Genomic DNA, 15,316 nt, shown 5'->3' on the forward strand with positions numbered 1-15,316 from the left:
TTGATCTAAAAAAAAGTTTATCTAAAAAAAGTTGATCTCTAAGCATAATTTACATTATTGATATTTAATTTAATAAAACCACAATGGTTTTTATAAAAAATGTATAGCTTTTTGTAATCAACAAATATGTTTTTGGATCTCATCTTTTTTTGCATTCTAATATCAAATTCTGAATTCAAAGTTTCACCACTAAACTATGGCTAGTCTCTACCAATCGGAACAATAATATAATATGACTATACACTAAATTAGAGAGAAAATTCATAATAAACACTTAATACCTTTACAAGATAACAATATGCATATTATCTTTAAAATTTTAATTTTTGTGGCTGCATCTAAAATGTATGTCTTAGGAGTTTCCATCATTCCATGAAATTATATTTATGAAGTAGTCAAATGTCACACAAAGCTTTAAAAAACAATTATGACTATTCAGGTAGGTAATATATGCTCTAATTAATATTATAAGTAAAATTTATAGAGCAACCGTCATTACTAAACATAAAAAGTATGTACACAAATTTTATCATGATCATCCATATAAGAAAAATTAATTACTTAAGACAGAATAGTACATTGGTTCATATATAAATTTCAACTTATTTAACGAATATCTTTATTTAATTTTTTATTATTATCGTTAAATTTTATCAAAGGTTGATCATCTCTGGTTTAGCTAGTTCTTTATTGACATGAATAATATTTTTCTAAAGTGATTTTTTATTTTATGATTTTTATCTATTTTAATGATTAGGAAGGTGATTATGTATACATCCTAATTCTAGTTTAGACTCCAAATACTCTCATACGTTGTTCTAAAATGGTATCAGAGCTCAAACAAAACAATATCAAAACTAATAATATCAGCATTTTCAATTATCTTCATGAGAAAATGTCATTATTATTAGCAACAAATGATTAATTATATACTCCTTGAAAAAATTAAAAGAAAAAAGGATTTATAAAAGAATGTTCAAAGTCGTCAATTTTTACAACTTTATCTTTTATCTCTGAAAAGTTAAATTAATCATATGAAATCAAAAGTAATACGCGATATAATCTGTCTTTTTTACCATCAAGTTTGTAGCATATTAATAGATAATATATCAAATTGAATCGCTTATGACAAGTAGTCTGAATCTATATTTAGAATTTTAAAAATATAATGTATGTGACTATAAAAACATTTAGAAAATACGTTTAAGACTTATATTATGTATAATTTTTTATATACAAACTTATATAGTTTGCAATATTTACACATATCTAAAGATTATATTAATGGTAACTTTTAAGATTGTGAAATTAACTTGTATTGATTTGATATAAAAAAAATAAGTTGAAAAAAAAAATTCAAAGGTATTTTTGCACAAAATCCTTATATTTAAGTTCTTTAGAATCTGTAGACGATAAACGTATCGCAATTCAATTTCTATAAATAAAACGGTAAAGAATAAGGGGGAGGTATTGGTTTAGGAGTTAGAAAGAATTTTAATGACTTTATGTTCTTGCTGATTGTTAGAATCATAGAAAATTGAAAGTTAAAAATGAAGGATTCTAAGAGATTGTTTAGGAAGTTTTTTAAAATCTTGATGATTTGTTTTTTCTAATCTTGTAAAATCTTTCTATTTGATGAAAGAGTTTTCATGACTTTTGTTATGAAGGAAATGATATAAAATCCTAAACCAATAACATAAAATTTGAATTCATTAACAATCCAAGATTATTTTGTTTTACTTGAATAACATAAAACTTTTAATGACTTTATAAAACTCTTAATCCAATAACACTAGATTTATCAAGATTTTAGATAACTTTTTACAAATCCACAACCAATAACACTAAATTTTTAAAGAGTTTTTAAAAGTCTTGATTGAATAACAACATATTTTACCTAACTTTTAAAGTCATTAAAATTCTTTCTAAATCCTAAACCAATACCTCCCCTAAGTAAGCAATTCAACTAACTATTCAAGTACATACTGTTTTTATCGAGAAGATTTCTCACTTTCTCAACTTCTATAAATAAAAACGGTGTCGTATAACTATCCGCTAACAACACACGTGGCACATCTAGAGTCAACCCCCAACCGCACAGACAAAGAACTCAAATTCCAATCCTATCTGACTATCTCCATCACCAAAAACCATTCTTCTCTGCTTCGCTTTTCCGAGTTAAAATTCGGACAAAAGTCTCAATCTTTCATTCTGGGTTTCTTGTTTTTCAACAAATTTAGCTTAAGAAATGATTCACTAAACTCCTCTGCTTCCTTGGATTCAGAGTAAAAAGATCATGAAGGTCACAAGCTTGAGCAAGAATGCTAACTCCGCAGCAGCTATAGCTGTATCTTCAATAAGCAAACTCCCATTCCTCTCTGTGTCTGAATCTTTGCCTTGTCCGAAGCTTTCAACTACACCCACGTTTCTTCCTTGTAAGTTACTCCTCTGATGAATTTGAAAGCCCATGCCAAGTTTCGATTTTTTTATTCCATAGATTCACTAGAGAAACTTATGATTCTTTGTATTCATATGTAGAGATTAGCTTAGTTAAAAGATTCCTTATTACTTGTACTAACTAGTGTTGTAGTGAGATGTAGACGGAGACCAAAGTTGGATTTACTCTGGGAAAAATTTAGAGTTGGTGCATCAAATGCTGGTGTTGGATCCGGGAGCTATAATGGTGGTGAGGAGGATGGATCTCAAAGTAGTTCTCTTGATCAATCTCCTGCCAGTTCATCAGAAAGGTAACTAGCTCATATTTTTTTCAGTTATGAGTATAGATGAAATTGTGTTCCAAGTGTGAAAAGTATCGAGATGGATCCGTATTGGTGTGGTCTTGGATATATAAGTTTGTCAACATTTTTTGGTATTGTGCGTTTAGAACTTTAGTTTATCATCTCTTTTAACTCTTGTTTGCTGCATCAGCAAGAAACGTTTAAGGGACATAAGAGACTAGGAGCTGAATATAGATCAAGTGCTTATATGTATCTTTTAGGATTTTCTTGGAGTGAAAGCATACTAGGTTGGGAATATTGTGGTATTGGTGTTTATATGTGTCTGTAAGAAAGCAACCTCAGTCTTAGTAGAAGAATTGCCTCTAGTCTCTGTGAATTGTGTGATACTAAGTTTAATTGTGTAATAGGGTTAATTGCAGTTTATGTGGTTCTACTTCTGTATTGGATTGCATATGTGATCTTTGTACCTTCATTGTATCGTGCAGCTTAAAACCTCAGGGGCCATTCCCTTACTCTTTGTCAATAGCACTTGTACTACTAAGTTGCGGTTTGGTATTTTCTCTTATCACTTTTGTGAAAGGAGGACCATCCTCAGTTCTTGCAGCAGTAGCAAAGTCAGGCTTCACAGCAGCCTTCTCACTGATATTTGTTTCCGAGATTGGAGACAAGGTAATCTATCTCTCTGTGTGTCTGCTATTTTGAGTCACTTTGCCTTTAGATTACTTTTATTTAAAATGAATGTTAACTCAAATATGTCGTTTTTGGTTGGCCAGACATTTTTTATTGCGGCTTTGTTGGCCATGCAGTATGAGAAAACACTGGTACGTTTTCTACTGATATATATCTCTCTCACTCTCTTTGATCCTTTTGTTCTAATTTATTCGGTGTGAATGCTGATGTTATTGACCTTGAATTTCTTGACAAGGTGCTTTTAGGTTCAATGGGAGCTTTATCTTTGATGACTGTCTTATCGGTTGTTATTGGGAAGATATTTAAATCCGTGCCCGCTCAGTTTCAGACAAGTAAGTTACCTAAGGCTTCTTAATCTTGTTGTCACTTTACTCATACAAACAAACCATTTGTGTGATAAATATATGATGAGATGCTTCTGTCCTTTCAACAGCACTACCTATAGGAGAATATGCTGCAATTGCGCTTCTCATGTTCTTTGGATTGAAATCTATTAAGGATGCATGGGATCTTCCACCAGCGGAAGTCAAGAATGGTGAGGAAACCGGTATTGAACTTGGTGAATATTCTGAAGCTGAGGAACTCGTTAAAGAGAAGGCGTCCAAGAAGCTCACAAACCCACTTGAGATCCTGTGGAAATCATTTAGCCTCGTGTTCTTCGCTGTAAGAAAGAAGAACTCGTTTGCATTTTGTCAAGAACCTTTAATTGAAGCATCTACATTATGATAATAATTGGTGATTGCTTGATCTAATCAGGAATGGGGAGATCGGTCAATGCTTGCAACTGTTGCGCTCGGTGCTGCACAGGTTTGATTTGTACACATCCCACAAACACCACGTTTAGTTCACTAAACCCTAAACCTATCTTCTCTGTTTTAATTATGTGTTACAGTCTCCATGGGGAGTTGCGAGCGGAGCTATTGCTGGACACTTAGTGGCAACATTGCTTGCAATCATAGGTGGCGCGTTCCTTGCCAACTACATCTCTGAGAAACTGGTACGAGCAATTTCTTACACAAGTCTACTCACAGAAACCAAATTACTCACAAACTGATGAAATATTGGTGGCCTTTTGATGCAGGTGGGCTATGTGGGTGGAGCTCTCTTCTTAGTCTTTGCTGCAGCCACATTCTTTGGAGTGTTCTGAGCTGTGTTTGTTCTGGCGATTCACAAGCCTTGCAATATTGATATTCTTACATCTTTTGTCGGAATCAAAGCTGGAGAGCAATGGACCAGACCCTTGTAACAATAGTTGTTTGGAATAAGCACAAGAAGGAAACATTCTTAATTTACGAATGGCATCAAACATTTCACATACATTCATTCACAAGTTTTAAAACAATTCTCAGTATTTAAGATGGACAATGATCCTCAACAGCATCTCTGCTCCATCAACAAAGTGTTGCCCTGCAGGAATCAACGGCCTAACCTCTGCGAACCCGCAAGCGTTCTTAAACCTTCCAGTTCCTCCAGTCACAGACAGATGTGACATGGTGCTTCCAATCCTATAAATTCCATAGAAGTTGAGATTATCATTGTACTCTCCACCTTCAAGCATAACTGTGAAAGCCATCATCTGTGTGCTTCCATCGGCTGAGCTGGCAACATAAACCCCTTGAGCCTTACCAAGTGGCTGTGACTCCAAGTCAGGACCAGATGTGATTATGTCGTCAATCACCGTGATCGTTCCGAACCCAAGACTCAAACCATCAGGACCCAACTGTGTCTGAATCCCGTTCAGATTCTGACCAGAAAACGCTGTTCCAGACAAACCGGTACCTAACGGAATACCGTTAATACCGTTAACCGTGGGCAAAGCGCCGTTCGCATTAGGTATGGCTACACTGTTTTCTGGCGGAACGAAACCGATAGGCTTAGCAAACGGTACTTGACCGTTGTAGATGTTTCCAAGCAAACCAGTAATGGGTCTTGCTGTAGGACTGCTTCCGCCAAGTATATCGTGCATGTACAATTCGAAAATCGGGTCTTCTGGCGCAGGATTGAGTGCAGTTGTTGCAGTAAAGAGAGCAACTATGAGAAAGATTGATGTTGAAAGTGAGAATGGAGATTGTTTGGTCATTTTGGAGGATATTTGTTTTGAATGATTCTTGGTTTTGTTTTTCAGGAAATATTTGAATGATTTGAGATTTGATCAATTGGTCTATAAATACGGAGGAAAGTGATTAGTGAAGTTGTTGCTTTTTCTAGGATTGTGAAGTTGTTCAAATGGGGAGGTTATTATGGCCGTGTGTTCATTTTTTTTATAGGACTTAATCCGATTTGCGTGGTTTAGGTTGTGAGTTGTGACATAAATGGTTGACTTCCTATGGCCAAGAAAAGTCATCTCTCTTGTTTCTTTAGAGTACATTACTAATTTAAAACCAAGAATGCAAGCTTTTATATTTCTGCAACATTTTCAGCTATCTTCCATTATTGTGATTGTTAGAGAGTAAGATCAAAAAGATTTCATAGAATGTGATTTGCAGCAATTTTATCATTGTAGAAATATTTATTGTATGTGTGTATCGATTGCCTGAAACTAATCATAGTACGAGTATGGTAAATAATTTTGAAATAGAAGAAGATGCGAATTGATGAAATGATAAAATGATACATTTAAACTTTAAATCAACATAAACATATATAATGGTGTTCTTAAATTATTTTTGTATATTTTAATAATTTAAACGGGGTTCTTAAATTATTTTTATATACTCAATGTATTTGGAAATTTTAATATTTAGACCATTACTATATCAAACTAAAATTATTTTTTAACTTTCTTCACTGTTTTACATAGAATGCATCATTTAAGCCAAAAGTTTTGAACATTCTCAATTTTGAAAAAGTGTCATAGGTAGTAATCATAAGAAGAAATGTGGTTTCGCTCTGTTCCATGTGTCATTGTTACGGTGACAAGCGTACGCAGCAGCAAAGAGATTTTTTAGTCCTACATATTTAAAGACAATAACTTTATCAATGACGAATGAGCACAAATTAAAACAAGATCGGTCATGAAGCATTTTCAGCAGTAAATGCAATTTAAAGAACATGTTGAAAAAATGAGTTACAAATTACAAAATTTAATACATTGAAATGCATATCACACATTGTAATCTTCAATAAGAATTATTTCTTTCATATTGGTCCGATTCCTGGACCGGTCCAATTACTAAGTTCTTCTTCGTCTACTTCACGGTCTTCCGTTGGCTGATTCACTAGTATCAGTTGGGACTTGGGACTATCACCAGCTCCACGTAGAGCAGCTACTAAATCTAGTAGATATATATAACCTACAAAATGTTAAAAATAATTTCATATAATATTATATTGAAAAACAAGACATCTTTTAATCTAAAATCTATATTCAATGTATATATTTTAAACGTTCAATACAAATACTCAATCTTATTGCTGTAAAAATAAGTGTATAACATTGCATACTATATTACAAATAATAACCACACTTTATATTTTAACATCTAAGCAATTTTTATTAATATGAATCAGAGTATACATGATCATGAATGAAATTACAAATACAACCAATGATTTGTGTAACGAAAATATTATAAAGCAAATTACGCATTGCGAAATACTTTATCATCTTTGTCATTTTCGTCAATCTGGTGTGATTTTCTTGCTTGATAATCATCTTCTTTTGTGTGATTGAAATACCGGTAACGCATTCGAAAATCATAGACAGCGATCCATCTTTTACATCGCAATACCTTCGGATTGATCGAAACTCTCATACAAAAAGAGATGTCAATGGTCTTGGTTGTAATTAAAACCCATTGTTGAGGATATGGTATAAGCCATCTTCTGATTTTCCTCCATAATAATTGCTTATTATCACTTCATCTTCATCTCCGAATTGCCTCTTTCTCCATGATAGTTTCCATGGACTGTTTCTTCGATTCAGGTTTGCTTGTCTCCTTGATCTGCATAACGCGGTTGCAATATGTCTTGAATTTGTCGATTCTTTTACTAACATGTAGTTAAACATGTTATGTTTCTTCTTCATTGGCCATCTTACATGAGTGTGATATGTATGCGCGTTGTGGGCATTATTTGTTTGAAACTCCACACACCTTGACTCCACACCACATATAGAAGAAACTCATTGCTCCAAAGACGTTGTTGAAGATCTTCACGACAAATACTTCTGCTGTGATTCCGGGATCCCATGTGCGTCGAGGGTCGCAGATATGCATGATAACACCATCGACAATTCTTGCCGCTTCGGGATTACCCGGAAAAACACCGTGAATGAAGTACATCATCATCACACGGACAATTACGCCTCTATGGAGAGGAAAGAGAACCTTGACAGTGAGAAACGAAGTAGCGGCCATTGTTATGGATATCAGGAATTGAGGCATACTCAACCACAGATTTTTGAACAAAGACATCATCATAACCAGATCGCCATGTTCTACACTGCCAGACAAACCCATCACCAAACACTCATCTCTTATGCTACTATTCAAAACCATCTCGGCTGCGAAGAGGGAGCACACAAGAGCAGTTGGTGATAATCTTTCAAGCAATCAGAACTCCGACTGAGATTTATTAAGAATACTTTAAACTACAGATGAAAAAACTGGAAAAGAAAGTATGGCCGACACCGGCCGAAGAAAACTAAGGGAAGTTGTTTTTGTTCAGAATCGCCTTCTTCGTCGTCGCTTGGGGAGAGTCAGTTACGGACAGATAACCACACTTTATATTTAACAACAAAATAGTACATAAATTTGAATACCCGTTTCTACATTATAACATATTTTTCCATATAAAAAAACTTAACAATACTTGAGAAAAAAATCCTCGTTATGTAACAGGAATATCATCTAGTACGAGTTCTAAATTGTAATATCAAACTTTATCTAATAGACTTACAACATATATATATTATGGTAACAAATTATATATTATGGTAACACAGGAATACTCTGTTCATTCCTAAAGAAATTACCACTATCAACTCGAGTCTTAATCTTCACCAACCTCTCAAAATTACCTCCGAAATAATTCGTACCGTAACGTTTACCTTCAACATAGCTCATTATTTTCCCACTGTGTGAATTAATCCCCAAATCAAGATCACGATAATTAGGAAACGTCTGTCTCGGATTCTTGGATACAAACAGTGTCATGAATTGGTACAACTCCCTCGTCAAATCCATGTACCGGTTGGTTAGTCTACCTTCATTCCAATCCGAACCGTACTGAATTTTCCAGAGGTTCCCGGCTCTATGTGGAAACGGAGTCGCCGTCGAAGGAATCTTGTCCATCACGCCACCGTATGGAGTGAAAGTCATAGTTGGGATTTCGAGCTCGATCATTTTTCTCCAAATTGATTCTAAACCGGTTCTTGAAATCGGTTCACGTACGTAATCTGATTTCCTCTTGAGGTAGGTCACGGTTTGGTCCCTCTGGAGTAGAAGTTTCTCAGAAGAACCCACTTGCATATCTGCCCAAAATAGCACCGATTGGATCCAGCTTGTTTCGGTACAGTCAGACCGGATTAGACCTAATTCTGGGAATCTCCGGTTTAATATCGACAGGAGCGTTGTTGTGTCTCCAAGAAACATAGCTTTGAACGTTGCCCTGATGGTCTTTCGTGTGGAAACGGGGCCGTTTACGAATACGACTTCGATGATTGTTCTTAGAAAAAGCTCGTCCGGTAGCTCCGGTGCAACATGCTGCCACCGGTGAACGATCTCGGTTGCGTTTTGCTCTAACGTCCGGGAAATACTAAAAACGGTGACATTTTCAGGGACTTCGACTAGGCTTATCTTGTAGGCTAAAACTACGCCATAGCTACCTCCTCCTCCGTTTATTGCCCAGAAGTGATCTTCTCCCATTAATTTTCTATCCAAAAAATTTCCTGAAATTTTCAAAACATACAGCGGAATGATAAATAAATTACTATATATCTAAATATTCAGGTATATAAAAGTAATAACAATATAGCTATATCTAGAGTAATCTGATATATCAAAAACTCATTACATGAAGCATATAAGTTGTTTAATTTCAAATGTTTTGTATGAATATATTTGTATACTGACTTTAAATTTTCGATCTGATATCAAGTAATTAATGAAATTATTTGCCGGAAAAAACTAAACTAAAATGATACTAATTATAAATTTTATGAGCATATAAAATAATGAAACTAGATTATTATAATTGATTATACCATTGACATCGACCATTCTTGCATCGATGGTATTATCAACTGTGAGACCGTGTTTTCTCATCATATTACTATAACCTCCACCGCTAATATGGCCACCGACACCAACCGTGGGACAAATCCCAGCGGGATAAGCTAGAGTGTTGCTCTTCTCCCATATATGGTAATAAACCTCTCCGAGGACGGCACCGGTTTGGACCCACGCGGTTTTACTCGCCACGTCGACGTCAACTGAACGGAGATTGAACATGTCGAGGACGAAGAACGGTTCGCCAGAGTACGTAACGTACGACAAGCCGTCATAGTCGTGACCGCCGCTTCTGATTTTCATCTGAAGGCTGTGGCGTTGACCGCAAGTAACCGCGGCTTGGACGTGAGATTCATGTGTTGCGGCGATTATGAGGAATGGTTTTGGAGTGTCGGAGGTGTTGAAGCGGAGGTTACGTATGTTGGCTTCTAATACGGAGGAGTAGGAGCGATTTCCGGCGAAGAACACGGCGGGAGAGATGGGATGTGTAGGGTCGGAGTTTGAGGTTAGGCATTGTGTGAAAGTCTCAGATGATTTTGATTCCCGTACGCAGACGACGAAAAATGAAAAAAGAACCAATAAAATACTTGGATATTTCATTTTTAGGGATTGAACGTTGAAGTAAAGAAATTAAATATTTGTGTTTATGAATGTCGTCGAGGATTTTATGTTATATATATACTTACAGGAATTTTTTTTCTTCTAATATAGTTAAAATGTTATTATCCTACTATATTAATCGAGAAATACAAATATGAAACTAACTTTAAAGTATGTAAAAAATTACATTCACTTGTCATTAGAAAAGTTTAATTAATTAATTAATTTTTATTAATTATTAATAAACAAAAAAAATTGTAGAAAAACAAATTAAATTAGATCTATAAAATTAAATAAAATTTATTCGAATCTAAACTAATTGGTACTTGAAAAAAATATATTATTAAAAATATAATTTAATAAAATCTACAACTACAAATTTTATCAACATTTTTTACCAGAACAAGTTAAATTTTTTTTATCAAAAATCTAATCAAAAAATCTATATTAATTCCGTTTAATAGCTTATATTTTAAAAATTAATAAATAATATAATAATAAAATAAATTATTACAATTTTTTATGAAACACCTAAAAACATATTTAATATGTTACGTACTCTTGCAAAAGATATGGTAGAAGTGAAAGTGGATCGAAACACGTAAACTTAAAATCATGATTTGTTAAATTGAGACTGATCGTAGGACTCTTTCATTAAAATCATGAGAGCTGTGTTAGAACAATGAGAGATTTATAGCATCGAGACTATTTGTTTTAATATATTTTGAAAACTATGTATACGGCAAATAGAAAAACTTTTTTTTTTTCTTCTTTGCATGAAATCAATCATACGATAGGATGACATAATTTTGAAATCGAAGACGGATAATTAATGAGAGAATAAGAAGATATGTTTGAACCCTAAACCAAATTTGATGATTTAATAAAAGGATAAGATATATTATGAAACAAAAAATCTTCTTTAAAATATCCTATATTATAAAACGGAACGAGGATAATCTTTTTTCATCTAAAACAAAGTTTTAACTGTATCAAGACATTATATTATGTAATTTTTAATATATGTCCTAAAAATATACAAATATACATATTAAAATAGATTTTATTTTGTAAAAAAAGATAGAATAAAGCTTTTAAATATTTCTGTAACATAGCTGTTAAGCGGCCTCCATGGCTAGCTCATCAATACGTATTGCGATCACACTATTTCAAGTTAATATAATATCTTTTTTCAACGAAAAAACAAAAATCTCTAACATTCCATCACTGCAGCAATTTTATCATTGTAAATAAGATTTATTGCATGTGTATCAGTGTATCGTTGCATGAAATCAGTCATACGACACTAAGAAAATGGCAAATAATTTTGAATTAGAAAAATGCGCCAATTAATAAAAGGATAAAACGATACATTTGAACCCTAAAGCAAAGTGATATTAAAAGTATTTTAAATTAATGTAATTTTATATTTCTTAATTTTAATATTTTAAAATTGTGTGCTTACATATTTTTACATGCACTTACTGTATGTAAATAATTTAATATTTAAAACATATTATATCAAATACTAATAATATTTTAAAACTTTCATCACATACATTATCACCACCTATATCACGCCTAACAATTTAATAAAAGAGTATTATAAAAATAAAATAATTTAAGAAAATGATTAAAATTCAATTTAATATATTTGTTCTCAAAGACAAAAAGGAAAAAAAATCCCCAGTGAAATAAAAACTTAAAATTTTGAAAATAAAATAAAATAATAATTTGATTAATTAATAAATGAGAAATACCCTAAAATACCATCAAATTAGTTTTCCATCCTAATATACCACACATTCCTTATTTTTCTATTAATACCATTAGTTACTAATTAGAAAGACAATTCTATCCTTGTAGCATAAACACATTGAAGGAAGCTTTTAGGTTTATCGATCATTTCATCTGCGTCGTTGGAGAACGACATTGTTTTCGGCGAGATCTGGCAGCTCCGTCTAGCTACGACGTTGTCCCCGTCTTCCTCCAGCATCGTCATCTCCGTCTTCCTTTGACAGTGTCATTCTCTACCATCGTCTTCATCTATCTTCCTCTGACATCATGATTGCTTTGTTAATTGAATCGATTCAATCTCAATTCTAATCGTATCTCAACAGAAATGTTATTTGCTTTTTATAATTTTTTTTTATTCTCTCTCTTGAAGCTAGTGAATCATTGGGTTTGAAATTGGGAGATTATGAAACCATAACTCCTCAATCAGAGAGGAATTAGGCGTTTTTTCATGATTCGATGGGTATTGGATTCACAAAGGTTGGTGTATTCATATCAATTTAGGTGAATCAAATTGTTTGATCCGATTTGAGATTACCTATTTAATCGTATTTGTCTTGATTTTTATGTGTCTATGTGGAGCTACAGAGACAAATTTACTCATAAGAAACATTATAAGCATCTCTTTTGCCAAAAAATGGAAGCTTGTTCTTGTTGGACTTGTATTTTATGTTCTACCTCATCCTCCAATTTATGACTTTTAATGTTGTTTTAAGTTCATTCTAGCTCTGAAATTTCATGATTTGTGCTTTATATTTAGCAGCTTGACATGGATGTTGTAATTTACAGAATTGTAGGTGGATCTGGTGGAGAAGTGCACATGATGGGAAGAAGCTAAGCATTACATCCAATGATGAGAAGAATGATTGATGTTGATGGTACCTTTAAGAATCTAAGCATTACGAGATTTCTTGCATAAGTCTCTTGCCATAAGAGCAAAATTCAAGGGAACGTTGTTGGTAGATACAACAGACGAAGATGATCACTTATATACTCGATAATCATAAGTTCTCAGGTTCAAAAAACAAAGTTAGGAAGACTTTCCTAAATATCAAGAACGTCTTCCTAAACATTATGTAATCCTTCATAATTTGAAGTTTTTAATCTCATAATCTATATTTTGCCTTAATGTATCATATTGCTCCATTTTAATCAGTGGTAATGATTTGATTTTATGTTCTTCTAAACATTATAATGTCCTTCCTAAATTTGTGCTCAAAGTTGTTTGTGATATTGTGGAAGCTGATATAACTCAGCTGGTTATTCAGTTTCAAGATAAACTTGGTACTTTTGGTGCACATGGAATTGTTTAAGCTTTATAAAGTCATCCTGAATTTCAAGATAACTCATGATGTTAACCAAGGTCATCCTGAATTTCATGATAATTGCTTAAGTTTTATATTAAAGTTGTCAACCAATACCAATAATAGGCTTTGACTTAGTGGTTACTTTCACACTCATAATTGAAATGATGTCATGAGTCTTTTCGGTGCGTGTAATCCTACTCATTTTTTAGGATGACCATCCTGAATTTCATAAAACATTTCCTAAATACTGTTAAGTCTTTCCCGAATTCAGGATACTAACCGAATAATAGACTTTGTCTTACTGGTCACTCTCACACTCATAAATGAATTGATGTCACGGGTTCGAGTCTTCTGGGTGCGTGTAATCCTACACCAATTTTTTTAAATCCTTCATAAATACTATTCAATCTCTCCCGAACTCAGAATACATTTTTATATATATATTTAGACCAATATTCAAATTATATGCTTTGGCTTACTCGTTATTCTCAAACTCTTAAATGAAATGATGGCACGGGTTTGAGTCTTTTAGGTGTGTGTAATCCTACCCCTTTTGTTTTTTTTAAAGATGACCATCCTGAATTTCACAACACCCTTCCTAAATATTATTAAGTCTTTCCCGAATCTGTAGAAAACTACCAAATTATTTCACAAAACACACCTCTTTCCAAGTATTTTCAACATTTAAATCTTAATGTGAAAACATATACCATATGATATTCCAATAACTCATTGTAACTGATTAAATCTACCATCTTAAAACAAAGAATCAACCTCTAACAGGTCCTACAAAGAAATTCTTCATCCTCTCATACTCTGCAACCAAGAGGATGTTTTGCGCTACTTTGATCCACTCTTAATTTGGAAATTGGTTTATCTTCATATATGATCTAGGTTCCTCTCCTATATTGAAATGAAGCTCAGGGGGTCTTAAATATGTAGGGAAAGAATCACCCATAACCTATAATAAAAAAAAAAAACATAGATCATGTCAAGAAATTCATCCTAAATTATATAGACCCTTTCCTGAATTTTCAAATTTAGTAGAAATCCATAGCAAACAATCAAATTTACAAAAACATTGAACTTTTCAACAAACAAGAAGCAACAAAACGAAGCTTAATGTATTAAAAAACACTAAACTGAAACATTGAACCAAGTCAGCAAACAAAGCTTAATGTATAAAAAGACACTAAACTTAAAACTCAAAGAAAACTCAAAATAATGGAGCTGAATCAAAACTCGAAACAATGAGCAATGAGATCTTATGGAGCTGAATCAACCTAATCATGCATCTAATGGAGCTTAATCAAATGGAGATGTATCAATCTAATCGTTCATCTAATCTAAATTTATGAACAATATACTGTACAATATAGTGAAATCAATGAATCAATTAAATATACTCAAATTGAAATTGAAACAATGAATCAATCAATAATTGATTTCTAAGAAAATCAAATGGGGATCAACGAGGTGGATGAATGGAGAATTGGAACGGATGGTGGCTACCAAACCGTCAAACAAAACATCAACATGCACCGAGAACAAATGGATACGAAGCTTACTTATAAATTAACATCGATGACCACTGCCAAAGCTTTGTGTGGGGAAGATTGATCAAGGAAGAAGAAGAACCACAAATACAGACTGCAACGACAAGATACAACGGCAACAACGACAGCGAGGTGTATCAGATCTGTTGGTGAAGAGAAAGGATGGTGGTGGCCAGGGCGATGCGAGTTGAAGCAAGGAGAACACGAAACGGCGAGACAAAGCAAGACAACATTACCCCGGCCAGGCGATGAGATTCCGGCGAGATAGACCGGCGAGGCGACGAGAATCCGGTAACCACCGTATCAGATTCTTCATGTGAGGGGAGGCAAGGAGAAGCGAAATATTGAGGGTTTTGAAAAATATGAGGGATGTTTTTGTCAAATAGTTAATGGGAAATGTT

The 15,316-nt window shown here is 33.4% G+C and overlaps 3 protein-coding genes and 1 long non-coding RNA gene across 4 annotated transcripts; 1 reads left to right on the top strand and 3 right to left on the bottom strand.

Annotated features, from left to right (window-relative positions):
• The first annotated feature begins 2,054 nt into the window (after positions 1-2,054).
• Positions 2,055-4,743, top strand: LOC104719099 (protein PAM71-homolog, chloroplastic). The gene is made up of 9 exons (XM_010436942.2): positions 2,055-2,435; positions 2,591-2,747; positions 3,224-3,407; positions 3,512-3,559; positions 3,664-3,760; positions 3,862-4,091; positions 4,185-4,235; positions 4,321-4,425; positions 4,510-4,743. Exons 1-9 carry the CDS (start codon positions 2,297-2,299, stop codon positions 4,573-4,575), a joined length of 1,077 nt encoding a protein of 358 aa, XP_010435244.1. The 5' UTR covers positions 2,055-2,296; the 3' UTR covers positions 4,576-4,743.
• LOC104719098 (dirigent protein 18) lies at positions 4,691-5,508 on the bottom strand. The gene has a single exon (XM_010436941.3). It carries the CDS (start codon positions 5,506-5,508, stop codon positions 4,774-4,776), a length of 735 nt encoding a protein of 244 aa, XP_010435243.1. The 3' UTR covers positions 4,691-4,773.
• Positions 5,509-8,131: 2,623 nt separating this feature from the next.
• On the bottom strand, positions 8,132-10,308 carry LOC104719100 (berberine bridge enzyme-like 8). The gene is made up of 2 exons (XM_010436943.3): positions 9,634-10,308; positions 8,132-9,318 (listed from the first exon to the last, which is right to left on the bottom strand). The coding sequence occupies exons 1-2, from the start codon at positions 10,256-10,258 to the stop codon at positions 8,360-8,362; spliced, it is 1,584 nt and encodes a 527-aa protein (XP_010435245.1). The 5' UTR covers positions 10,259-10,308; the 3' UTR covers positions 8,132-8,359.
• Positions 10,309-14,023: 3,715 nt separating this feature from the next.
• Positions 14,024-15,316, bottom strand: LOC147936161 (uncharacterized). Its single transcript, XR_015568071.1, has 2 exons — positions 14,928-15,316; positions 14,024-14,320 (listed from the first exon to the last, which is right to left on the bottom strand). It is a non-coding gene; the product is annotated as an uncharacterized LOC147936161 (long non-coding RNA).

Source organism: Camelina sativa, chromosome 10 (assembly GCF_030686135.1).
Source record: "Camelina sativa cultivar CO46 ecotype springtype chromosome 10, ASM3068613v1".
In the NCBI taxonomy this organism is placed as follows: domain Eukaryota; kingdom Viridiplantae; phylum Streptophyta; class Magnoliopsida; order Brassicales; family Brassicaceae; genus Camelina; species Camelina sativa.